This window comes from Neofelis nebulosa, chromosome 4 (genome assembly GCF_028018385.1).
Source record: "Neofelis nebulosa isolate mNeoNeb1 chromosome 4, mNeoNeb1.pri, whole genome shotgun sequence".
Taxonomy (NCBI): Eukaryota; Metazoa; Chordata; class Mammalia; order Carnivora; family Felidae; genus Neofelis; species Neofelis nebulosa.
This window is the reverse complement of record NC_080785.1, coordinates 18,467,684-18,493,045: the sequence shown is the minus strand read 5'-3', so window position 1 is coordinate 18,493,045 and position 25,362 is coordinate 18,467,684. Positions and strand designations below refer to the sequence as shown.

The window sequence follows — 25,362 nt, the reverse complement described above, 5'->3', positions numbered from 1 at the left end:
AAATGCCACTTTGCCAAGTTTCTGCTCAATATTTTTCTCACTTTCACGCTAAACTTCGGGAAATATCGCTTTGCCTTTTCATTCTCTCTTCCCCTTCACTCCTTAAAACCACTTTGATGGTAGTCTGGCATCTGTGTCTATATATAAACAATGACTTTCAAACAACTCATCAGTGACTTTTGTGTTCCACCTAATGTACATTGTGTCACTGAATACTATTTGTTCAAAAGAATGAATATGTCTGCTTTGATTGTGTCTACGTTATGTAATTCTGATTTCCAACAGTGAAATAGAAATATAAACTCTTATTTCCTCCCAGCCTCAGTGGAATGCTAGAGGAGTTGACAAACTGAAATTGTAAGGCATGTGGAACATCTCTGAGAGAAGCAGCTATAATTACACCATTTACCTAGCGGGATTGTTTAGGGGATTAAATGAGATGACATAATAATTATTACCTTGTCCAATAATGTCAAATTTGTAATAAACATCTGGCATATGATAGTAAATGGTAATGACTATATTTTAATTTGAAAATAAGCAAACTAAAATTTAATAATTGAAAAAAGATCCAGATATTTGGGGGTGCTGAGGTAGAAAAATATTTGGTATTTATGAGATGATCTGTCTGGAAATTTCTTCAAAAATATATCTTGTGTTGGGGTGGAGTACAGGAATTGGCCACGTGATTGAAGCTGGGCGTTCGTTATTCTACTTTTGTATACGTTTGAAAATGTCATAATGAAAAGTTATCATTTGTTTCACTTTGATTTGTTTCAGTCTATGCAACTACGTTGACGCAGCCTGCTTGACATATTGAAATGTAATGAAAACCTAGTTTTGTAACTGATCAAATAAATGGCTTTTTTAGATTTAGATACCTTGCACCCCACTACACTCCTCAAAGTAAGAGAGAGATGCAAGGAATATTTCATTTGACATAGAGATAACGACTTGAGTTTACGGCTTTTTTAATATCATAAAGAGCCGTAATTTCAATAATTAGCCTTATGTTGCGCTTAAACTTCATTTATCATTAAAAAGAAACTACAAGTCCCAGAATGCACTGCACGACCAACGTCATATCGAGGACTTCGCGTCTCGGAACGGGTTGCCCTCGCCTAACTTGAATGAGAATATCGCGGCGAAAATTGACATATGTGACTAGGGCAGATTTTTAAGTCTTCGTCCGCCGGAGTGTGTCGAGCGTGACATTCCGAGACAGCGTGGTACCTCTCTGTTCAGGCATAGCTTTGGGCAGCCTCACCCTTTTCTGGGGCTTCCGTGCAGCAGGAGGGCTCCGTTAGTGGCCTCCAAGATGGCGACGCTGTTGGCGGTAAATTCGGGTAAGGGCAACCGGGGCAGAAGGGAAACTGGGGCAGGGCAACGTCCGGTTCTTCAGGGAGAGATCCGCACTGTGAGGTTCCTCGCAGTCCAGGCCTCCACTTTGGGATGGTGTCTGCTCTTCCCTCGCTCTGGGCCTAGAGTCCCACCCCTCTCCAGTTTGAATGGCGCGCGTCGGCGCTGCGGCTCCAGTCCTCGAGTTGGGGTTTTAGGGTGGAGGCAAGGAGGCTTGGTCCACTGGAACCCGGCGTTCAGTCTCTTGCGGCCCGGGGCTGAGCCTTGTTCCTTCAACTCCCCACTCCATTTTGTGTCGGTGGCCCGGATTTCGCCTATCACATACGCAAGTCTCCGGCAGTGAGGCCGGAGGACCCGAGATAATGATCAGTCAGGAGCGCAGGCTGAAAGCTAGCACCTCAGAAGGCAGCGCAGCCCCTCAGGGATGTTGAGCGGTCCTGTTGGAAGGGAGGATCTTGGATTATGAAGTCTGCAATCTGGAAGGTGGCTGGGGCGGGGGTGCCACGGACTCAGCAGATGACTCCCAGCTCTGCGCATGTGGCGCGCGCCCCCGTATACCCCTCTGCCTTTGGAGCAGATCTTCTGGGCGGGATAGAATCCAGAAGGTAGTAAAAGGAGCTCCGGAAGATTTGGGGTGGGTTCTCTTTTGGTGATTCTCAACTTTGGGCGGTACCGCCTCCAGAGTCTTTTGAAAGAGTTGGGTGCATTTTGATTGTCACAATTCCTGGCGCCTAATGGGCGGGGCAAGGATGCCCCAAATCCTGCCCAGGGTAGAGAGGTTCTGAAAACGGAGAATTTCCTGCCCAGAATGAGGTGCAGTTAGCTTCTTCGGTTTAATTAAGAGCGCTCGAGTGAGATTTACTGGGCCCTTTTTCTTTTCCTGTCTTGCAGTCTTTTTTTTTTTTTTTTTTTTTTTTTTGGTGTATGTGTGGGGGTGCTCGTTCTACTTTCCACAGGACTGATATCCTTGTAAAGTTGTCTAAATTTGAGTTTTTCAAATCAAACCATTTCAGAAACACGGTCATAAATTATTTTATAATGATGAAGGATTGTGTTTGTTGAGCACCTGGTATGTCCCAGTCACTGTACTATGTATCCTATTTGCATTGTCTCATTTAATCCCTTTTGTACACCTGTGGGGTAGCTGCTGTTAAATACAGATTGGGAAATAAAGGCTTAGGGTGTTTAATTTCCCCAAGGTTGTACAACAAATGATGGTAAGCCAGTCTTAGGTACTTAAACTACAAGTGCAACCTAATTCATTTTATTACATCAAGTTTATGTGTATATGGATGCTGGTAATGAAGTTCTGTTCTTAATATTTGCTGTCCCAGTCTCCTACCCAGATGTAATCATAAAAGCAGGGCTTGCATGTTGTATGTGTGGTTATATCCCTTCTTTAGTACATGTCCCAAGTTACTATCAGTAAACATAAATCATTGAAGAAAGGAAGAAAAGGAGTTACCCACTAATGCAGAGTATACATTGTATAATAAGGACTTGTGACAGGAGTGTGTAATTGACACCATAGAAAAGAAACATTTTTCACAGCCAATAGTCAGAATAAATTATATATATATTATATATATATATGTATGTATATGCATATATGTGTATATAAACAGCCATAGATGTATGAGTGGGATAAACAAAATGTAGTATATACCTGGAATGGGATATGATTTGCCCTTAAAAAGGAAATCCTGTCACATGCTACAACATGGATAAACCCTTGAGGACGTTCTGTTAAGTGAAGTAAGCCAGTCACAAAAATAAATACTGTATGATTCCATCTGTATTTGGTATCTAAAGTAGTCAAATCTCACAGAAACAAAGAATGTTAGTTACCTGAGGGAAAGGGGAAATGGAGAGTTGTTAAATGGGTAGAGTTTCAGTTGTGCAAGATAAAAAAGATCTGTACATCTGTTGTATAACAGTGTGAATGCCCTTAACAGTACTGAGCTGTACACTTAAAGATGTTTCAGATTGCAGATTGTGCGTTAGGTGTTTTTTACCCCACATGCGTGCACGTGCGCACACACACACACACACACAGACATAGACAGGGAAAAATAGAGGTTGTAGAGTCTAAGACCTGTGCTTGAGTTGCAGCTGCATGATTTACTGGTATTGTGACCTGCATCCTCCCAGCTGAGTGGTCGTACAGGCTTATCGTAAGCAACCAGGCCTTCTATGGCAGTCTGGTCACCCCTGTCCTGTTCAGAGCAGTGACTAGTTCGGACCTTTTCCATCCTCTTGAAATCTGTTTAACTTCCGTCTGACCCCTCAGCCTCCTAGTCACAAACAAAATAGAAGCCAATAGGCATGAGCTCTCTGTTCACCCCCCAAGCCTAGAAACCTAGATATATCTGTACCCTTTTTACCCATTTCCCTGTATCTAAGTTAAATCCCACCTTTTATGCCCTTCTCCCTATTACCCTTCTCTTTCCATTTACCTTCCCTTTTGATCTTTTTTCTTTACCCCCTCTGGCCACTGGCAGTCATTGGCTAGCCCCTTTTGATCTTGATCTCATGCCTCGTTCCAGTTACCGTCCTCTTACTCTTTTTCACAGTTAGACCTTACAAGATATTTGTCACTCTTCAATGGTACCATTTCCATACCCCTTCTTCCTCTACTCACTCTAGTCTCTTCCCGTCTTCCTAAACAGCTCTCAGTAAGGTTAACTTGCTTTTCTGTTTCACTAAGCACTAAGCAGACCTTTAAAGTCTTTATCTTGTTTGATCTTTTAGGGTGTAGACCAACATCCTTAACATGGGCTAGGGACCTCTGCTTGCTGTGCTGGTTGCCTCCCTTACCTGCCCTTGTTTTCTGAACTCTAGCGCTTGGCTTGTTCGCTTCTTTGGGAGTGCAGTGTACCCTTTTACCATGGGAACCCACGCTGTCCTCTCTTCTGGAATGCATGTCTTTACCTCCTACCCTTCAGTTAACTCCATTCTTCATCTTCAGATTTTGTCCTAATCATCACTTACTCAAGGAATCCTTCCCTTCCCTGACCTCCTTGACCAGGTCAGGTTCCTCAATTTCTGTGATCTCTTGCCCTGGGTACCTCTCCTTCATCGCACTTGGCCGCGTTCGACATTACCCTTATGTCTGGCTACATGATTACTGTGTTTGGTGCCTACACTGTAAGCTCACCAGTACCTGGTACATGATAAATGAGTGAATAAATGTGATTTGCTGATGTAAATGATTTCCTTACTACATAAGTAGTAATTTGGAAGAATTTATAGCCTCTTTTCATTTGTAATCACAGAAAGATATTTATGAAAATTAGCCAACGAAAGACAAACCAGTGAAAACTCTTTGTTGCACTTACCTTCTGTGGTGGATTGATGTTAATGACAGACTAAGGATGCCAGTAGACATGAGGTTTTTGGTAGATTTTTGACCAGTTAATGGATTCCTCCTTGTCTCCTAAAAGGGGGGCAGTTTTTCTCTAGAACTCAGTCAGCTTATAATGGCTAAGTATGCTTAATACAAACAAATTTATTGGTTCTTCAGAGGTTCTGTTGTATATTAAGTGTTGACTTTTAGAAAAGAGAATGTACTTTTGTCAGCTCTTTGTTAGAATTTTTATTTATTTATTTATTATTTTTTTAATGTTTATTTTTTTGGGGGGGAGGGGCAGAGAGCAAGGGAGACACAGAATCCAAAGCAGGCTCCAGGTTCTGAGCTGTCAGCAGCCAGCCTGACGCAGGGCCGGAACCCACAACCATGAGAACATGACCTGAGCTGAAGCCTGATGCTTAACTGACTGAGCCACCCAGGGGCCCCGATTTTTTTTCAATGAATTAATTTATTTTGAGAGAGAGGGAGGGAGTGGCAGAGAGCGTGAGAGAGAGAGTCCCAAGTAGGCTCTGTGCTGTCAGTGTGGAGCCCAACATGGGGCCCAAACTCACAAACCATGAGATCATGAAATGAACTGAAATCAAGAGTTGGATGTTCAACCCACTGAGCCACCCAGGCACCTCTGTCAGAATTTTTAAATACCTGTGGTTAAGCAGATTTCAAGTTGGCCTAGAGTCATTTTTGATGCCTTTTTTTTTTTTTTTTTTTTTTACAGATTTTACTTTTAAATATTTCTATACCTAACAGGTGACTCAGACTCACTACCCTGAAATCAAGAGTCACGTACTCAACTGACTGAGCCAACCAGGCACCCCTTGATACCTTTCTTTTGTACCCCGTGCCCATCAGTTACCAGTTCTGGCTCTTCTAACAGGCCTTTTCTTTTGGTTTGACTGCCCTCATCCTACTTTAGGTTGCATCACCTTATTAGCAGCTTACCCACCACTCATCCTTGGTTCCTGACACTCGGTGTTCTACTTAATCCAGCAACCACACCAGTGCCCTGTACTATGAGTTTTGTGTTGTCACGTACTACTTGAAACTTTTTCTACTTACTAATAGGAAAAATTCCATCTTGGCCTGGAATCTGAGGCTCAAACCTACTCTATCCTTTGCAGGTATCGAGAGCTAAGAAAATGATCTCTAGGGGAGTCAGCTAGTCATCAGCCAACTAGTACCTCACTGTGGTCTACAGGATTTAGGGGTTGGGTTCTCGTTTTGGCAGGCCTGAGCTCTTATTTGTTAGTGTATCCAGAGTTGATTGGATCCTAGTCATTGATTTTCTCTAATCAGACTCAGAAAAGACAGATATGTAAACTAGTGTTTCAATCTATTGATTTTTTTTTTTTAATTTTTTTTTTTAACATTTATTTATTTTTGAGACAGAGAGAGACAGAGCATGAACAGGGGAGGGGCAGAGAGAGAGGGAGACACAGAATCGGAAGCAGGCTCTGAGCCATCAGCCCAGAGCCCGACGCGGGGCTCGAACCCACGGACCGTGAGATCGTGACCTGAGCCGAAGTCGGATGCTTAACCGACTGAGCCACCCAGGTGCCCCTCAATCTATTGATCTTTAATGAGAAGTGTATCTGCGTGGGTACTCATGTTGGTTGGTCAGCACAGCTTTTACTCTAGAAATTTACGTAATAAATGATATTTTTTAATCCGAAGATTGTCAAGAATAGAAGCAAAGCAGGGAGTGGACTGATTACTCTTAATGTGAGGTCTAGACCTGCTGATTCCCATCTCCCACATCCCCACACCAAAGACCTATGGCTTCCTGCCCTCCCCTTCAGATTAGGTTAGGCTAGGTTCTCCCTTTTATATGTTCTCCTAGCAGTTCTCCATCATCTTTTATTATACTGATCATTGTATTTTGAATTCTGTGTTTAATGTCTTCCTCTGTGTCAATCTCTGAGTTCCATGAGGACTGGCATACTGTCTATCTTGCTTGGTCTGTAGTCCCTGGCACATAGGAAGTCCTCAGTAAATACTTGTTGAGTGAATGAATGATGTGGTTTGACCATTTTAGTCTATTCTTCACCATGCACATTTTCCCCCTTAAAAGAATTTTCCCAATGCATTGTCTTTTTATGACAATATTGCTTATACTACAGTGAACATTTAACACATTTAATTAGGTTGCATTATCATGCCATCTTACTTCCCTGGTAGGTTTGTTTGGATTTGTGCTTTCTCAGAGAGAAGTTAAACATGTTTATAGTTCAGGCTATAGATTAGTTCCACGTTTCTGGAGTGACTGATTGGTTTTGACTAGTTTCCTTTTCAGAGTCTTTATAAACACATATGGGCACCATATCTGATTGTTTACAAACAGAAACTTGGGTCTTCAGGGAGTGTTATTCAAACAGTGGGTCTAAAATATATTTCATGAATTTCATAAATTTATTTCATGAATAAAATAACATGATACAAAATATCAGAGTGCACGGATTGAATGAATATTAGTATTTTATATACAACTTTTCAGTTTTATGTAGTTACTGGGTTGAGATATGGAATATTTCTTACCGCGGGTTCTAGTCACAAAAGTTTGAAAGCCGTTACTCTTTAATTCCACTATGGCTCTTTGAATTCTCTTTTACACTTTTGCACCTGCCTTTGAGCCTTAGCTCCTGCTTTCTCTTGGCTGTGCTTTGTTACCCAGATTTTCCCCAAATTGCTGCACAAGTGCAGCCATCCCTTAGAAATTCTTGACCATCATTTTGATCTTTTGAAATTCTTATTTTTTTGTGCCAGCAATGATATTCCCTTTTTTGTACTATTGTTATTGAGATTTTTCATTTACATATGCTGTCTCTAGAATTTGATTTTGAGGTTTTTAAAAAAAATTTTTTTGTTAACTTGATTCATTTTTGAGAGACAGAGAGAGACAGAGCATGAGTGGGGAAGGGGTAGAGAGAGAGGGAGACACAGAATCTGAAACAGGCTCCAGGCTCTGAGCTGTCAGCACAGAGCCCGACGCGAGGCTCAAACTCACGAACTGCAAGATCATGACCTGAGCCGAAGTCGGATGCTCAACCAACTGAGCCACCCAGGCGCCCCTGATTTTGAGTTTTTAAAGATCAGATTGTTTCTCCTGTCCCCTATAATATTTTATTGTTTATTTATGGGCTGAAACATTTTTAGATAAGACATTTTTAGATAAGTGAATTTGGCTGAGTTTAGATGAATTTGCCTAGGTATGTCTAGATATGATCTTAATTTCACTTACCAGATGTGTCAGAAATACCTATATTTATTTCAGACATTTTCATTTTCCACGTGTTAGGTATGGAAGTAATATAGTTTAGTAGTTAAGGCACATTCTGATGACAAACTGCCAGGGTTCATAATCCATGTATCCAGTGTGTCCCTGGGTGAGTTTCTTGCCCCCTCTGCCTCAATTTCCACATCTATAAAATGGAAGAAGACAGAGTGCTGACCTCATAGTGTTCTGAAATAAAATAATCCGTGGAAAGAGCTCAGAACCACGCTCAGTAGCACATGGCAAAAGCTCAGTATTACTTATATAAATTTACAAAAGTGTTCCATATTTATGTTTTTAAAAAAACATTTTAAATTTTTTTAAAAAATCAAAAAAAAATTTTTTTAATGTTTATTTTATTTTTCAGAGAGAAAGAGAGACAGACAGAGTGTGAGCAGAGGAGGGTCAGAGAGAGAGTGAGACACATAATCTAAAGCAGGCCCCAGGCTCTGAGCTGTCAGCACAGAGCCTGACGCGGGGCTCGAACTCACAAACTGTGAGATCATGACCTGAGTTGAAGTCAGACACGTCACTGACTGAGCCACTCAGGCGCCCCTCTGTGTTGTTTTTTAATAGCTAGTGTCCTAGCCAAAATAAACTGCCTTTTTTTTTTTTTTTTTTGAGCTGCTAAGTTTTACAAAATCTGATCTTTAGTCCCTACTCCTGCTTTTATTTGGATGATAGGGATTTGTATTTATTGAATGCCTATGATATGCCAGTCACTGTAATGTGTGTTTTACCTAGTTTATCTCATTTAATCCCTTTGCCCCTATGATGTAGATATCATCTAGTGAGGTTATTTCCTTGCTCCATGTCATACAGCTAATAAAGTGGGAAAACCATAGCAGATATTCCACTTTCAAGTTGGGATTTACTTTATGTTATATTAAGCTAGACAAAATGATGCTTATATTGTTTTTGAGAAATCTGATACCTGTGCTTGTATATTAATGTTTGGTTTATATGTCTAACTCTGCATATTTAAAAGTAGCCATGATGAGTGTGACTGAAATATGTAGACAGCAACCTTATGTTATTTTCCACATGTGTGTCGTATTTGATGCTGGTTTTATCGATTTTTTCTTGAAGCTGCTAGTCTGTGGGGTCCGTACAAAGACATTTGGCAAACAGTGGGAAATGCTCTTTGGAGAAGACAACCTGAAGCTGTCCACCTTCTTGACATGATCTTGAAGAAACACAAACCTGACTTCATCTCACTGTTCAGAAACCCAGTAGGAAATTTTCTTTTTTGCTTCTTGGATATGCTTTTGTACTTGTCCTAGTCCACTGATTCAAGTTTTCTCTAAAACTGTAATTTTTCCTAGGAGCAGTTATTATCTTCTTTTTGTTCTCCATAGAAGTTAATATGTATTTATCTCTAGCCAGGAGATATCTTAGTAATATTTGAATGCAATTTATAAAGTGTAGTATATTCCAGAATTGTGAGTGTCCTTGGAATTTCTGACGTATAGTTAATATATCTAAGCTCAGTAAGATTGATTATTTTGTTTATTTCCAGGTACACTTTCAACATTTTAACTCTTCATAATGTTATGTAAGTTGTGTTAGCTGAACTAATGAATTCCTGTGTGTTTACTCACTGCATCTTGAAATCCCTTTCAACCAGGGAGAGAATACTTCAGTGTAGGGAATTCTTATTTGGAAATTCCTTTCCTTGCTGTTTGATAATTTTCTTTTGTAGACTAACAAGAACCGTTTGTCTTACCAGAAATGACCTTTTGCTTTTTAGCTTTTTTTTTTTTTTTTTTTCTCTCTCTTTAGTAGAAAGAGCCCTACCCTGGGAGCCAGTTGAGCTGAGTTCCAGTCTTGGCTCTACCACTAGAGTTGTAGGACAGGGAGGTCACCTGACTTATCTGGGCATCAGCTTTTCCATCTGTTAATAGAGGAGTTGGATTTAAATGTCCTATGTGGCCTTCTTCCAGATATAAATTTCTAAGACTGTGATCCATCAAATAATTCTATACTATATGTTATTTGTTAACTATCTGAACCAAGTAAGAATTTTTTTGGGAATAAGACTACATTTTACATAATATACTAATAAACTATCACTAGCCCTACTGATTGATTCAACAGTTCCTGTATATATTTGTTATTTCCCTCTTGAAGACCTTATGTTTTTATTTATTAAATGTATAACTGGAAAAGTTTCTTACAGACTTGAAAAATAGTATACTGTTTGTGCTTTCTCAAAATTTTGTATTTCAGAGGTTAGCAGGGGCAATTATTGAGAAGGTAGTAATAGCGTAAAGTGCTGGAACAAATAGGAAGTGTTACCTCATAAAGGTCTAATTGTAGATCGTCTGATAAACAGTACTTCTTTTGTCACATTACCAATCTACCTTATCATGAATTAACTTCTCTAGGTAATAATTAAGACCTTGTCTCCAGGATACTATTTCATCACCTGATTTTATTTATTTTTGCCATTGTAGCCAAAAAATGTCCAACAACACGAAAAGGTTCAGAAAGCCAGTACAGAGGGAGTCGCCATCCAGGGTCAACAGGGGACCCGACTTCTTCCTGAACAGCTCATTAAAGAAGCCTTTATCCTTAGTGACCTTTTTGATATTGGAGAATTGGCAGCTGTTGAGCTTCTCCTCGCCGGTAGGTTGACATTTAATTGACCCTATGGTAAGGGAGGACAGAACTATAAAGTCATTTGCTCAGGATTTATAGTGTTGTATCATTTAGGTTCCAGAGTAGTTTCTAAGGATGCAGTTTATTCGAAAAGCCATATTCAAAACATCTCCTTTTGTTTATCTTTGACTAATGGGAAGGCTTTGGTGACTGAAGTTGTGAAAGGTAATTTAACTGTTTTAAGATAGGCTTTTACATGGTAATTTACTAGCAAAGAATCATTGGCTTATCTCACAAATTTTATAGCACAAAGAATTTATTGTCATAGAATGAGTAAGAAAGAAAGGTCACTGCTTTTTTGGAGTTTCTTTTTGAGGTGGGGGGGGGTTCAGATAAGCGAATGGGTTAAAAACAAGAATTTTAATAATACTACTAGGAAGAAAATAAAACAAGGCAATGGGCTATAGAGAGATGGGGGACTGCTAGAGGGCAACTCTAAATAGGGTATTTAGAGAAGGCTTCTCTGGGACATATGACCTGAGACCTCCATGATGATAGGGTACTAGAGTTGTTGGTGACCCAGACAGACCAAGCAGCAAGTGCTTGAGGTGAGGCCAAAGGCACACTGTAGAATAAAAAGACCATGGATAGAAGGATGCAGGAGCCTCACAAAGACGGGGAGGGTGAGGGAGGGTAGGGAGAGAGCAGGAATTAGATCACATTCAGTCTTGCAGGCAAAGAAAATTATTTGGATTTTATTCTAATTGATTGTGATGGAAAGTTGCTGACAGGGGCTTTAAGCAGAAGAGTTACATAATCCAGAAAAAATTTGAAATTATTTCTCTGGCTGCTATATAGAGAAAAAGTTGAAATTTCCATAAAGTAAGCAATTCATTTTCATTATAGCAGAGGAGCCTTGTGAAGAAGCCTCGTGGGCATTTTTAAAATTTTTTTATTTTTCAAAATTTACATCCAAATCAGTTAGCATATAGTGCAACAGTGATTTCAGGAGTAGATTCCTTAGTGCCCCTTACCCATTTAGCCCATCCCTTCTCCCACAACCCCTCCTGTAATCCTCAGTTTGTTCTCCATATTTATGAGTCTCTTCTGTTTTGTCCCCCTCCCTGTTTTTATATTATTTTTGTTTCCCTTCCCTTGTGTTCATCTGTTTTGTCTCTTAAAGTCCTTATATGAGTGAAGTCATATGATGTTTGTCTTTCTCTGACTAATTTCACTTAGCATGATACCCCCCAGTTCCATGCACGTAGTTGCAAATGGCAAGATTTCATTCTTTTTGATTGCCGAGTAATACTCCATTGTATATATACATATATCTATATACCACATCTTCTTTATCCGTTCATCCATCGATGGACATTTGGGCTCTTCCCATACTTTGGCTATTGTTGATAGAGCTGCTATAAACATGGGGGTGCATGTGTCCCTTCAAAACAGCACACCTGTATCCCGTGGATAAATGCCTAGTAGTGCAATTGCTGGGTCGTAGGGTAGTTCTATTTTTAGTTTTTTGAGGAACCTCCATACTGTTTTCCAGAGTGGCTGCACCAGCTTGCATTCTCATGGGCATTTTAATTGAAAAAGTTTCATATGTTTAAAGATGTCATGTGGCTTCCAAAATCCTTTTTGACCTAAGGCTGCATTAAAAGTAGTACGGTATTGAGAATGAGGAAGGTAGTTTTTCCATTCTGTGATGGAAATGTTAACTGGATATGCTTGAGTTTTAGTTTAACTCAGAACTTTGATTTAACATTTATTTTATTTTTACCATGGGCCAGGCACTGTGTTAAGGCTTCAGGAAGAGAAGCATGAATAAAACAACTAGTGTGAATGAGCTCATAGTCTAGTAACTGGGAAAGACATGGGGACAAATAATTATGACACAATTAGGTGCATTAATGCCGGTTTATGCAAGATTTAGTGATGGTCCAGAGGCAAAGAGATTAAATTGAATTGACCTCAGGGTGTACAGAGAAGTCTTCATAAAGATCATGCGGCCTAAGGTAGGTGTTGAAATATGAGTAGGCACATGTTGAGTAGAATAGGTGTGCATTCAGGAGGACGAAGGGCATCCAGGCACAAGAAATGGCCTGCACAGAAGTGTGAAGCAGTGAAATGAATTTGGGGACAAGAGAGAGTGGACTGATTGTGCTATGGGGAAAAGACAATCTTAGGAAATGAAACTGAAACTAAAAAAGACAAAGTGGAAATTACTCAAAAGAGAGCAGTTAAAACGTTGAGGGAACTGGAAACAGGAAAAGTTAATTTTCAGAGAAAACTTGAGGGGAAGAAACGTCCAAATATTGGAAAGATTTCATGTGAAAGAGGGTAAAATGGGCATTAAACAACATTGGATTCAGTGGACAGTAGTGAGACCGAAAGATTGTTCCCCAGCACATAGAAATCAGAGATAAAGGTGAGATTGAGCGTTTGGGAAATGCTGAATTCCGTTACTGCCAGTGTCCTGGCACAAGTTGGATGGCCTCTTGTAGATGTTAGGGAAGAAGGAAAACAGTAGACGGGTGTTTGAAGTAGAGGACCCTTAGGGCCCGTTGAACCCTGAGGTCCTGTGATTTCTTTGAACTGAACATTGGTATAGTCATTTTGGTCTCATCCTAAACACATGTGTGTATTTACTAAATTGTTTCTCAACTCCCTTTTCTAGGAGAGCACCAACAGCCCCATTTTCCTGGTCTCACCAGAGGACTAGTAGCTGTTCTTTTATACTGGGATGGAAAGCGGTGCATTGCAAATTCCCTGAAAGCCTTGATACAGTCTAGACGAGGAAAGACGTGGACCCTTGAACTCAGGTCTGTTTGCTTCTTAGGATTTCAAGGCTTTATTAAAAATTATCTGAAGATTTATTAATTTATTATTAGAAATAACGTAAATTTCTCCTTCCAGTATGTATAATTTAAGTAAGATATGTAACACAGCCGAGCAATAAATACTTCCTTATTCTGTAAAGAATAACAGATTAAAGCTGCTTTATTTTGTTAACAAAAAAGAAGCATGCTTAGAAGTTTATTGATGCCTAGTTATCTAGAAAGAACTAAAAGAGCTGGGTTATAATTCATCCTGTTTTGTCCAGTAATGTAACATTATTGTCAACAGCATTTGCTATATCTGTAAGGTGAAGAAGTGTATGCATTACCGTTCATTGTAACTTTCTCTATTGATTTCTTTTCGTTACAGTCCAGAGCTGGTTTCCATGACAACACGCTTTACAGATGAACTGATGGAGCAAGGATTGACTTATAAAGTGCTTACTCTGGTGTCACAGATTGATGTGAACAATGAGTTTGAGAAGCTACAGCGGGAGAGAGGTTTGGGCAGTGAAAAACATCGAAAAGAGGCAAGGGTTCACTGAGATCTGTTCATGGGTTGTCTATGTCAGGTCTCGGGCAGAAAAGTCATGACGATTAGAACAATTAGAACGTGGGCATAGAAAATTGCTAATGTACGTTAAAATGTGTAGGCATCTGTGTCCAAAAGTGGCTTGTAGCTGTTTTCACTTCTTTCTCGTCACTTATATGCCGTTGTAGCTCTTTTCCTGGAATGAACTCTTCAAGAAATTGGTCATCCCATAACAGAGCTTGGAACGTAAAATGAGGAATTAACAGTAGGGTTTGTTTAGAATTCCAGAGGTGACAGGTTAGGGTCACTTGTGGATTCAGATAGATTTATTTAGTTGCTTAGCTTTGGAAAAGGTAGTTTACACTTTTGGAAGAAGACCGGGTTTCACTGTGATTTCTGTGTACTAACAATCATACATTTTTCTTTCTAGGTTTCTGATCTTATCAAGGAGTGCAGGCAGTCTCTGGCAGAAAGCCTTTTTGCCTGGGCTTGTCAGTCACCTTTAGGCAAAGATGACACTCTGCTTCTTATTGGACATTTGGAAAAAGTGACAGTTGAGGCTAATGGTTCATTGGATGCAGTGAATCTGGCTCTTCTTATGGCACTTCTGTACTGCTTTGATATCAGTTTTATAGAACAAAGCACAGAGGAACGAGATGGTATTGGATTTTATACCTATTAATACATTTACTTTTTTAAAAATGAGATTAAATTATGGAGATAACATTTAAGAAGGGCAGTATTTTAACTAACGTAAGAAATTGTACATTTTATTCCTGTATTTATTCCCGTGTGTGCAGTTCATCCATATTTGAGTATTTACATAAAAGATGACATTTAAAAAATTCTGCGCTCTGTTAGATGTCTTTATTGTCCTTTTCAGTTTTGGAATAGGAAAGTGATAAAGATTACGCAATATATGTTCATGAGTTCTCCATGCGTAATTTACATAATTGCTTGTTTCTTTACATTTTATTCACATTTCAGACCTTTCATGAAAACATTCTAGGGGAGGGTAACTATCATTTTTAGTAATATATCATCTTTGATTTATGTTGTCTCTGAAGTATATAAAATTTTTACTTGGTGACCTTATTCATAATTACTGCTTAGAAAAGAGGATCTCAAAAATGATTCCTGCAGAGAAGATTATTGCCCTTAGCGTCACAGGTGTTTATAGTTATTCTAACAGTTATCCCCTGTCCACTTTTGACCGTATTGTTGGCATCTTTCAATAGGTAGGTATGTAGGGAGAATAGACCTCTTCCACTCATCTTTGGTGGCCATCCTTAGACATTAGGGAAGGCTTATGGAAGGCATAAGTACTCCTTTCCTCCAATCGGATCGTCACACGGTGCTTTGTGCGCCACAAAAAGAGTGGTGCCTGTGCTCGTATAGGAATGCTGCCACTTAAGGCATTGGTCAGATTTCCTGTATTGAATGAAATGAAGCACAGAATTAAGTGGGGGCAAGCTGTTCATGGAACCTTGTAAGTGGTACTTGCAGCAGCGAAATGAAATGCCTGGAAAGTTTCATAGGCTAGGATGTAAGGTTTTTGTGTTAGGTTGTAATTTTATGAATTTAGGATGCTGATGATTGACTCGTTTTAATTGTGATTTCTTGTTGGTCGTTCTGTATATGTTTGATTAATAAATGGGAGAAGTGAATTATTAGCGCATGTATAATAGTAGACAGAAACTTTCAAACTACAGGAAATTAAAGAATGTGTTCTTGGTTAAAGATTGGGAACCACTAGGGCACCTGGGTGGCTCAGTTGGTTGAGCATCTGACTTCAGCTCAGGTCATGATCTTGCAGTCCAAGAGTCTGAGCCCCACATCAAGCTCGCTGCACTGAAGCCGCTATCAGCACAGAACCCGCTTCAGACCCTCTGTCCGCCTCTCTCCCACTGTGCGTGCACTCTCTTTCTCAAAAATAAACATTAAGAAATAAAAGAAATATGGTACGCCTGGGTGGCTCAGTCGGTTGAGCATCCGTCTGCAGCTCAGGTCATGATCTTGGTGTCCGTGAGTTCGAGCCCCACGTTGGGCTCTGTGCTGACAGCTCAGAGCCTGGAGCCTTGGTTCAGATTCTGTGTCTCCCTCTCTCTCTGCACCTCCCCTGCTTGCACTCTGTCTCTCTCTCTGAAAAATAAATAAACGTTAAAAAAAAAAAAATATTAAAGATTGGGAACCACTGACATCAAAAGGAAGGACAAGAAAATAAGTAAAGTCTTAGGTGTCAGTGGTGTTTCCCATTTTAGATTTTTAAAAAATTTTTATTGTTTTTGAGAGAGAGTTTACAAGTGGGGGAAGAGCAGAGAGAGAGGGGAACAGAGGATCCAAAGCAGGCTCTGTGCTGACAGCAGCCAGTCCGATGTGGGGCTCGAACTCACGAACATGAGATCATGACCTGGGCCAAAGTCGGACGCTCAACCAACTGAACCACCCAGACTTCTCGGAGAGAGAGAGAGTAGGGAAGGGGCAGAGAAAGAGGGAGAGAGAGAATCTTAAGCAGGTTCCACACCCCCGTGCAGCCTGACTCAGGGCTCGATTTCACAACCTCCCATTTTACATTTATTCAGAATCCTATGCTTGTTTGAAATACCAGAGTATGAACTGTAAATAGAAAATCACTTAATTATTATTTAGCAATTTCATTTGTTATAATCACAGTCGATGCTTGTTTGCAATTTGAATTCTTGTTTTGGTCTGTTTTTGCTTGATATTTTAATGTAGGCATTTATTTATGTAGTAAAATTCTATCTTTTTTTTTTTTTTAAAGATTTTACTTTTAAGTTATCTCTACATCCAACAGGGGCCTCGAATTCATAACCCCGAGATCAAGAGTTGCCTGCATTACTGATCGAGCCAGCCAGGCACCCCAAATTCTATCTTTTTTGATCTTTAAATTGCATTGATTTTAGAATTTATATGCAGAAAAACTGAGTGGCTTTTTAACTGTTTTAAGAAATTTTTATAGTATACTTATAAAAAACCATTGAAAAAAGAGTTAAAATTTAGAATTATTGTCAATTGCCTCTTTCAGTATTAGTTTGTATAGAATTTTTACAGTGTATTTTTTGGTTTGTCGAACACAAACACTATTTTTTGGTTAGTCATAATTCTTTGATAATTCATTGAACTCCGATTTCCTGATCTTTAGCCATCATTCCTATGTATCAAAAGTGAGGATTTCTGTACTTGTTGGTATAGTGGTCTATTTTTGTGTTTTCAGATATGATTCATCAGCTTCCACTATTGACAGAAAGACAATACATTGCAACAATTCACTCCCGCCTTCAAGACTCACAGCTTTGGAAACTGCCTGGGCTGCAAGCCACAGTTCGACTTGCCTGGGCATTGGCACTGAGAGGAATATCTCAGCTACCTGATGTGACAGGTAAATTGATTGTAGGTAACTCTCTTATGAGAAAGAACGTGTCAACTTGAGTGGTATGTTATCTTTGACATATAAGCATGAGCATAGGAAGATATCTGGAGTTGTATTAAATGAAGCTTTGGAATGTGGTAAAATACAGACTTTTTTTGTCCTGGTCTCCCAAAAGAAATTTTATGAAATATGGTTTCCCTTTCTTGGAACCAGTGACAATGCTCTTAGTTTCTTTTTTCCCTTAAGAGTGTAAAATTTTGAGGGGCACCTGGGTGGCTCCGTCAGTTGAGCGTCCGACTTTGGCTCAGGTCACAATCTCACAGTTTGTGAGTTCAAGCCCCGTGTCGGGCTCTGTGCTGACAGTTCAGAGCCTGGAGCCTGCTTCGGATTCTGTCTCCCTCTGTGTCCCTCCCCACTCATACTTTGTCTCTCTCTCAAAAATAAAAAATAAAACATTAAAAAAAAAAAAGTAAAATTTTGAAATGGCAGTATCACAATAATTTTTTAAATTAAAATTTATAATTTCTTTTTTTTACGTTTTCTTCCTTGGTTTCACAAAATAATTTTTCACAAATTAAAAACTAGTATTATTTTAAAAGAAAATACATTAGAAAGGAGATATTTGGATCAGTTAAGAATGGATGTGGAAGTCTGACTTTAATAGTCTATGACTGACTATAGCATATCCTGTTCTGCTGTTGACATTCATGTAATTCTCATACTATAGTGGTTTAACAGGACGAGAACTATGTTTTTGTTGTAATTTGAAGCCCAAAGAACTGTCACTTGTTTTTATGGTAGATCTGGAAAGATTTTATTAAGGTTTATTATCCATATCAGTGTTTTCTAGTTGTGGAGTGTCAACAGATTCTAGTATCTTATCAATTATGTGAATCTAGAACGTTTTGTTCACTAGTGTCCTACTGTTCACAAGGAGACTGCAGAAAGCATTTTTTTTTTTTTTTTTTTTGTATTAGGGGGTCTTTCTTTGGCCAAGTATTTTTTTTCAAAAATTTTTTTAATGTTTATTCATTTTTGAGAGAGAGAGATAGAGACAGAGACAGAGCATGGAGGGGTGGGGTCAGAAAGAGAAGGAGACACAGAATCCGAAGGAGGCTCCAGGCTGTGAGCTGTCAGCACAGAGCCTGACGTGGGGCCCGAACTCACCGACTGCGAGATCATGACCCCAGCCGAAGTCAGGCGCTTAACCGACTGAGCCACCCAGGCGCGCTGGGCAAGTATTTTTTATATTAAAGCTAATTCATGGCTAATTAGACATTCATATTTGTGCATAACTTCTATTTCTGAACTATACCTCTTAGTCATTTTCAAGTCTTATTTTAATACTTGTCTGGCATAAAATTATCCTTTAAACTTTTAAGTGGGTATGTGGTACTTAACTTCATATATTGTGATTTACTGTATCTTGCCCTCATCTGGAAGGGTACAGAAGAATGTGTTACAGTTTGCTATTGATGAGAATAGGCTTAGGATTCCATACCTAGTTTCGAGTCCCAAATCTTTGGCTACTTCTTCTCTTTAGTTTTACATGTTCATATTTTTTTATAAGTTTGATAATTAGGGGTACTATAATTAAACATTTTTAAACTAAAAAAGTTTCTGAAATTTGAATTTTAAAAAGTGCTAGAATTCAGGGGCGCCTGGGTGGGTCAGTCGGTTAAGCATCCGACTTCGGCTCGGGTCATGATCTCACGGCTCGTGGGTTTGAGCCCCGCGTCGGGCTCTGTACTGACAGCTCGGAGCCTGGAGCCTGCTTCAGATTCTGTGTCCTTCTCTCTCTCTGCCCCTAACCCACTCGCATCCTGTCTCTGTCTCTCTAAAAATAAATAAACATTAAAAAAAAATTTTTTTTTTAAAAAGTGCTAGAATTCAGATATTAATGCTGCTTTATTACCTAAATAGTCTTCAAGAAATAGTTCTTGAATTGATCATCATGCAGTTTTAATTCCAGTATTTCTGAATTCAAGTGAAGGTTTGTAATTAATAATTATTATTAATATTTAATTTATAATCTTAATAAGTATTATTAGTCAAAATAAAAACTATTTTGTTCTCAAGGAGTTTGTATGGTATGGGTAGGCTTTATTTCAAAATGCAAAATAAAACATAAAAGCTCATTATTTTCCTCTGGTTGAGGCTCTTGGCTTCTATCTGTTCCTGACCCCTTCCAAGGCAATGAAAATTGGTGGTACTTTGAGGGATACCTGGGTTGCTCAGTCAGTTGAGTGTCTGACTCGATTTTGGCTCAGGTCATGATCTCACAGTTTTGTGAGTTTGAGCCCCAACGTCAGGCTATGTGCCGACAGCACAGAACCTGCTTAAGATTCTCTTCTCTCTCTCTGTCCCTCCCCTGCTCGTACTCTCTCTTTCTTAAAGAAAAGGAAAAAGAAAATGTACTTTGAGTAGCGCACTATGTATTTGATTTGTATGATGCTCAAGGAGAATAAACTATGTAGCAGTTCTTATCCAAAGCCGGATTACCACAAGGTTACCTAGCAATTTATATGTACATTTAAAAGAAGTAAATAGCAATCTATTTCTTGAGGACATAACGGTACCTATGACATATTTTACCAAAAAATTGAACATAAGTAAAGTCTCTGTAGATCAAACTGCCAACTTTTAATATAAACAGAGGACAGAGGAATATGTTAACTGTACCACTGGGATGGATATCAAACCATTGTGGAAACTACAGGATAAAAGTCTAGTTTCTACTGCAGATAAGGGCAAGGGAAAAATTGAAAAGATACAGGAGGAGCCCACTACAGAGGTATCACTCAAACGCAATCTGTAGATCTTAATTGGATTCTGATTCAAGCAAACAGATTGCACAAAAGACAAAAAGCAAAAATCCAAACTAAAATCTTTTATAACATTCATGGGACGGTTGTAAATTTGATTACTTTGTGGATATTTGATACTGAGGAATTTTTTGAAGATTTAATGATATTGAGATATAATGGTATTTGTATGTATCACTTATTTTTCTTTTGTTTTTAAAGAATCTTTTTGAGTTGTATACTGAAATACTTATGAGTGAAATATTGAATAGTCTGGCATTTGCTTTCATCTAATTTGGAAATGCATGGAGATCTAGAGGAGATAAGATTAACTGTAAATGGATAGATAATATCGAAGCTAGATGATGGGGTGGGTGGTTTTCATTATATTGGTCTATATATTGATAGATACCTGTTTGAAGTTTTTCAAATAAAAAGCTAAAAAAAGTTACAAGTAGACCAGTTTGTCTTTAGGTTAAGGTTTAGTTTTTAAGTTTTGCTACTTGGGTACCAAATTAGAAGAGTTACTTAGGTGGTCATGTTCAGGTTTTGGTCTTCTTAGTTGTGAAGACTTTTTCTGAATGATCTAGTTCATTTCATTGAGATTAAAGCATCAGTTTGTTAATATTTTGATAATAATTCCCTGATTATATCAGAATTACATCATGTATCTCTGAAGAAATTATTTATCACTCATGTTACTGAGAAGAGCACATGGTTTCCTTTTTCTTTTTCTTCTTTTCTTCTTTCTCACAAGTGTTGTTTCTTACAGGAATACAAGGTTGGTTTATCATTTAAATCCAGGTTAACATATAGTGTAATAATGATTTCTGGGGTAGAGTTTAGTACTTTGAATGCCCATTGCTCATCCCAACAAGTGCCCTCCTTAATCCCTATCACCCATTTAGCCCATCTCCTGACCCAACGCCCCCTCCAGCGACCCTCCATTTGTTCTCTGTATTTTAAGAGTCTCTTATGGCTTGTCTCCCTCTCATTTTTTATCTTATTTTCACTTCTCTTCCCCTATGATTTTCTGTTTTGTTTTTTAAACTACACATATGAGTGAAATCATGGTATTTTGTCTTTCAGTGACTTACTTCGCTTAGCATAATACACTCTAGTTCCATTCACATTGTTGCAAATGGCAAGAGTCATTCTTTTTGATCACCAAGTAATAATTCTGTTTGTGTGTGTGTGTGTGTGTTTTAAAAATATATACACACACACACACACACACACACATGCATATACAACATGCGTATGTGTGTGTGTGTGTGTATATACGCACACATACATATATACACACTACATCTTCTTTATCCATTCATGAGTCAGTGGACATTTGGGCTCTTTCCATACTTTGGCTATTGTCAATAGGAGTACATGGTTTTCTTTCTTTCTTTCTTTCTTTTTTTTATTATTAAAAAAATTTTTTTGTGTGTGTTTATTCATTTTTGAAAGACAGAGACAGAGCATGAGCAGGGGAGGGGCAGAGAGAGAGGGAGACACAGAATCCAAAGCAGGCCAGGCTCCAGGTTCTGAGCTGGCAGCACAGAGCCCGATGTGGGGCCTGAACTTACAAACTGCGAGATCATGACCTGAGCCAAAGTCAGACACTCAACTGACTGAGCCACCCAGGTGCCCCATGGTTTTCTAATGTAATTTTTCAGTAGCTCTTTTGAGTTTGTGAGTCAGTTACAGTGGGTACAGTCTTAGTTTTAACATAGACATGCTTGAAGGTTGAGAAGATAACCTGAATTTTGAAATATCAGCAGAATATTATGAAATACTATAGTCTAGTTTAATAACTTTTTCTCCATGTGCTGTTTTTTAAAATATATTTCTAGCTCTGGCTGAATTCACAGAAGCAGATGAAGCAATGGCAGAGCTTGCAATTGCTGACAATGTTTTCCTGTTTCTCACTGAATCCGTGGTGGTGTCAGAAAACTTCTATCAGGAGGAATTTTATATTCGTAGAATCCATAATCTCATCACAGATTTCCTTGCACTCATGCCAATGAAGGTATGTGTAATAATATAGGATGAGTAAAAAGTAGTAGAAGATTTTTATGAAATAATAGAACCGATCAATTAGCTAACTTTATGTTTTAGAAACTAGTAAAATATTTTACTACAGACCGTAATTTGACAATAGTTGTGTTACAGCTTTTGAATTAGTAACTCATGAAAATGAAATAAGACCTGTTAACTGAGAATAAGCTTGAAAGAACAATATATTTGACACTGAGAATAGTTAATAAGGAGAAAGTAATAGTTAAATCACTATGGGTAGAAAAGTATTAATACCATGCTATCCCAGGGATCAGTGCTTAGGTTTGCCTTATTGATATATTTTTACATATGATTTGGAAGAGCCACAGTGGAAAATTTCCAGTTTTATAGATAATTGTTTAGACTCTTAATTAGTGTATAAATGGGCTTCTGCTTGCTTACAAGTAATGCAAAGGCTACTTTCGAATAAAGAATTCAAGCTATCAGTATGATCTATAACTATGAGCCATGTCAGATGGTTTCTTGAGAGTGTATGTGTTTTGTGCAGTGTTGTGCCAAGAAAGCCATCAAAGTGGGGGCAGGAAGTAAATGAGGGAGTAAAGCCCTATGAATTCACTTTTTATGTGTGTATTTTAAAAAGCACTCCAGGGCCTCCTGGCTGGCTCATTTGGTTAAGCGTCTGACTCTTGCCTGACTCATGAGCTAAGGTCATGATCTCACAGTTCGTGGGCTCAAACCCCATGTTGGGCTCCATGCTGGCAGTGCAGAACCTGCTTGGGATTCTCTGTCTCCCTCTCTCTCTGCCCCTCCCCTGCTTGAGCTCTCTCTGTTTCTCAAAATAAATAAACAAATGTTAAAATAAATAAATAAAATAAAACATAAAAAAGCACCCCAGAGTACCTACATTTGTAATATTGTGTGGTTTTGGTACCATACCTCCTGAAACACATAAGGCAAATGGAAAAGGTACCTCAAATGGCAACAAACAAGGAGTGCATTGCTTATTCATTATTTAACGAATTAAGTGTTTGTTGAGTTTCTTCTGTGTGCCAGGTGCTATGTATTCTAGGTGTTGTGAAGAAGACCAGTAAGTAGGAGACTTGTTCGTTATCAGCAAAGAATTTAGAATCTAGTTGGAGAGATTAGGTAGTAAAAGTAGGTAAATGAGAGGTATAGATAGTGAACTACTATGAATTTATATAGGCTAAGGATAGCTCCCTTAGGACTAGAATAGTCAAGGAATACTTGGAAGAACGTTTTTTAAGTTTATTTATTTTGAGAGAGAGAGAGGGAGGGAGCACGTGTATGCATGAGCAGGGGATGGACAGAGAGAGAGGGAGATAGAGGATCCCAAGCCTGACATGGGGCTCAGTCTCATGAACTGTGAGATCATGACCTGAGCTGAAATCAAGACTCTGGATGTTTGACCGACTGTGCCACCCAGGTGCCCCATTCAAGGAATACTTTAACAGATAACCTGAACCCTCAGTAACCTTGGAGGACTTGATAGATTAACACCGCAGAATTTTGGAATAGGAAGAAGCCTGCTAATCCTTTCATTTTACATTTGTAGAAATGAAGCCTTAGAAAGCTTAAGACTTAGAGTTTTTCCTAATCAGTAGTCCAGATGGGACTTTGATTATGGAAAGATAATCAGTGGTTTGAATAGGGTAAACAATTCACACAATTGGGGATACGGGAAGTTTTTTTTTGATATGGGAATATTTAGGTTGTCTGTCTCTTCTTGAACAAACTGGTTTGTATCTGTGAGTGAATTTGTCCTTTTCGTTCAGATTGATTGACATTAAAGTTATTCCTAATACTCCTTTATTATACTGTTCGTGTATATAGGTTCTGTAATGATGTTTCCTTTCTTATTCTTAATTTTGATAGTTTGTATCTTTTTGTTTCTTAATTAGCCTGGCTAGAGGCTTATCAATTTTATTGATCTTTCCAAAGAACCACCTTTTGGCCTCATTGATTTTCTTTTCTTTTCTTTTCTTTTTTTTTTAATGTTTTATTATTTATTGTTGAGACGGGGAGGGAGGGACAGAGAGAGAAGGAGAGAGGATCCTGTGCTGTCAGCACAGAGCCCAATGTGGGGCTCGAACTCACAAACTATGAGATCATGACCTGAGCTGAAATCAAGAGTCGGACGCTTAACCCACTTGAGCCACCCAGACGCCCCTCCTTGATTTTCTTTTACTTTGTTTTGCTATCATTGATTTCTGCTCTTTATTTTTTTCTCCCTTTTGCTTTGGGTTTAATTTTCGCTTCTCATTTCAGTTTCTCTAGAACACTTATCTCTTAATTACTGCTTTAGGCTGTGTCACATAAATTTTGATATGTTGCTTTCTTTTTTGTTCAATTTAATATGTATTGTAATTTTCCTTGAGGCTTCTTTGATCGATGAATTATTTAGAAGTGGCATTGTTTAATTTCCAGATATTTGGGAGCTTCTAGGTGTCTCTCTGCAACTGGTTTCTAGGTTATTTTAGTTGTGGTCAGAAAACATACTTTATAGGATTTCAGTTATCTTAAATTTGCTGAGGTTTGTTTTACGTTTGAGAATATGGTCAACTTGGAAAATGTCCTGTGTGCACATGAAAGGAATGTATATTCTGTTGCTGTTATGTGGAGTATTCCGTAAATGCCAGTTAGGTAAAGTTGCTAATAGTGTTTAAGTCTTCGACGTCCTTACTAATTTCACATACTCGTTCTATTGAATAATGAGAGAGGGAGGCGCCTGGGTGGCTCAGTTGGTTGGGCTTCTGACTTCAGCTCAGCTCATGATCTCCTAGCTCGTGAGTTCAAGCGCTGCGTTGGGCTCTTGCTGACAGCTTGGAGCCTGGAACCTGCTTTGGATTCTGTGTCTCCCTCTCTCTCTGCCCCTCCCCTGCTTGTGCTCTGTCTCTCTCTCTCAAAAATAACTAAATATTAAAAAATAATGAGAGAGGAGTGTTGAAATCCTCACCTGTAATTGTGGGTTTGTCTAGCTTTTTTTTTTTTTTTTTTAATGTTTATTTATTTTTGATAGAGAGAAAGAACAAGTTGGGAAAGGGCAGAGAGAGAGGGAGACACAGAATCTGAAACAGGCTCCAGGCTCCCAGCTGCCAGTCCAGAGCCCAATGGCCTCAAACCCATGAACTGTGAGATCATGACCTGAGCCAAAGTAGGACGC

General features: G+C 38.8%; 1 protein-coding gene across 2 annotated transcripts in view; it reads left to right on the top strand.

The window, feature by feature from the left end:
* Positions 1-1,133: 1,133 nt before the first annotated feature.
* The window catches only part of NUP205 (nucleoporin 205), an 88,303-nt gene continuing 64,074 nt past the window's right edge, over positions 1,134-25,362 (top strand). The window contains exons 1-8 of one of the 2 annotated variants that reach the window (XM_058724180.1): positions 1,134-1,346; positions 9,087-9,229; positions 10,454-10,625; positions 13,282-13,426; positions 13,812-13,971; positions 14,404-14,632; positions 17,209-17,373; positions 22,016-22,191. In XM_058724180.1, the coding sequence (XP_058580163.1) occupies positions 1,319-1,346; positions 9,087-9,229; positions 10,454-10,625; positions 13,282-13,426; positions 13,812-13,971; positions 14,404-14,632; positions 17,209-17,373; positions 22,016-22,191 (1,218 nt within the window). In that variant the 5' untranslated portion in view covers positions 1,134-1,318. The remainder of the gene's footprint in view (positions 1,347-9,086; positions 9,230-10,453; positions 10,626-13,281; positions 13,427-13,811; positions 13,972-14,403; positions 14,633-17,208; positions 17,374-22,015; positions 22,192-25,362) is intronic. The other variant, XM_058724179.1, reaches the window with a different exon arrangement.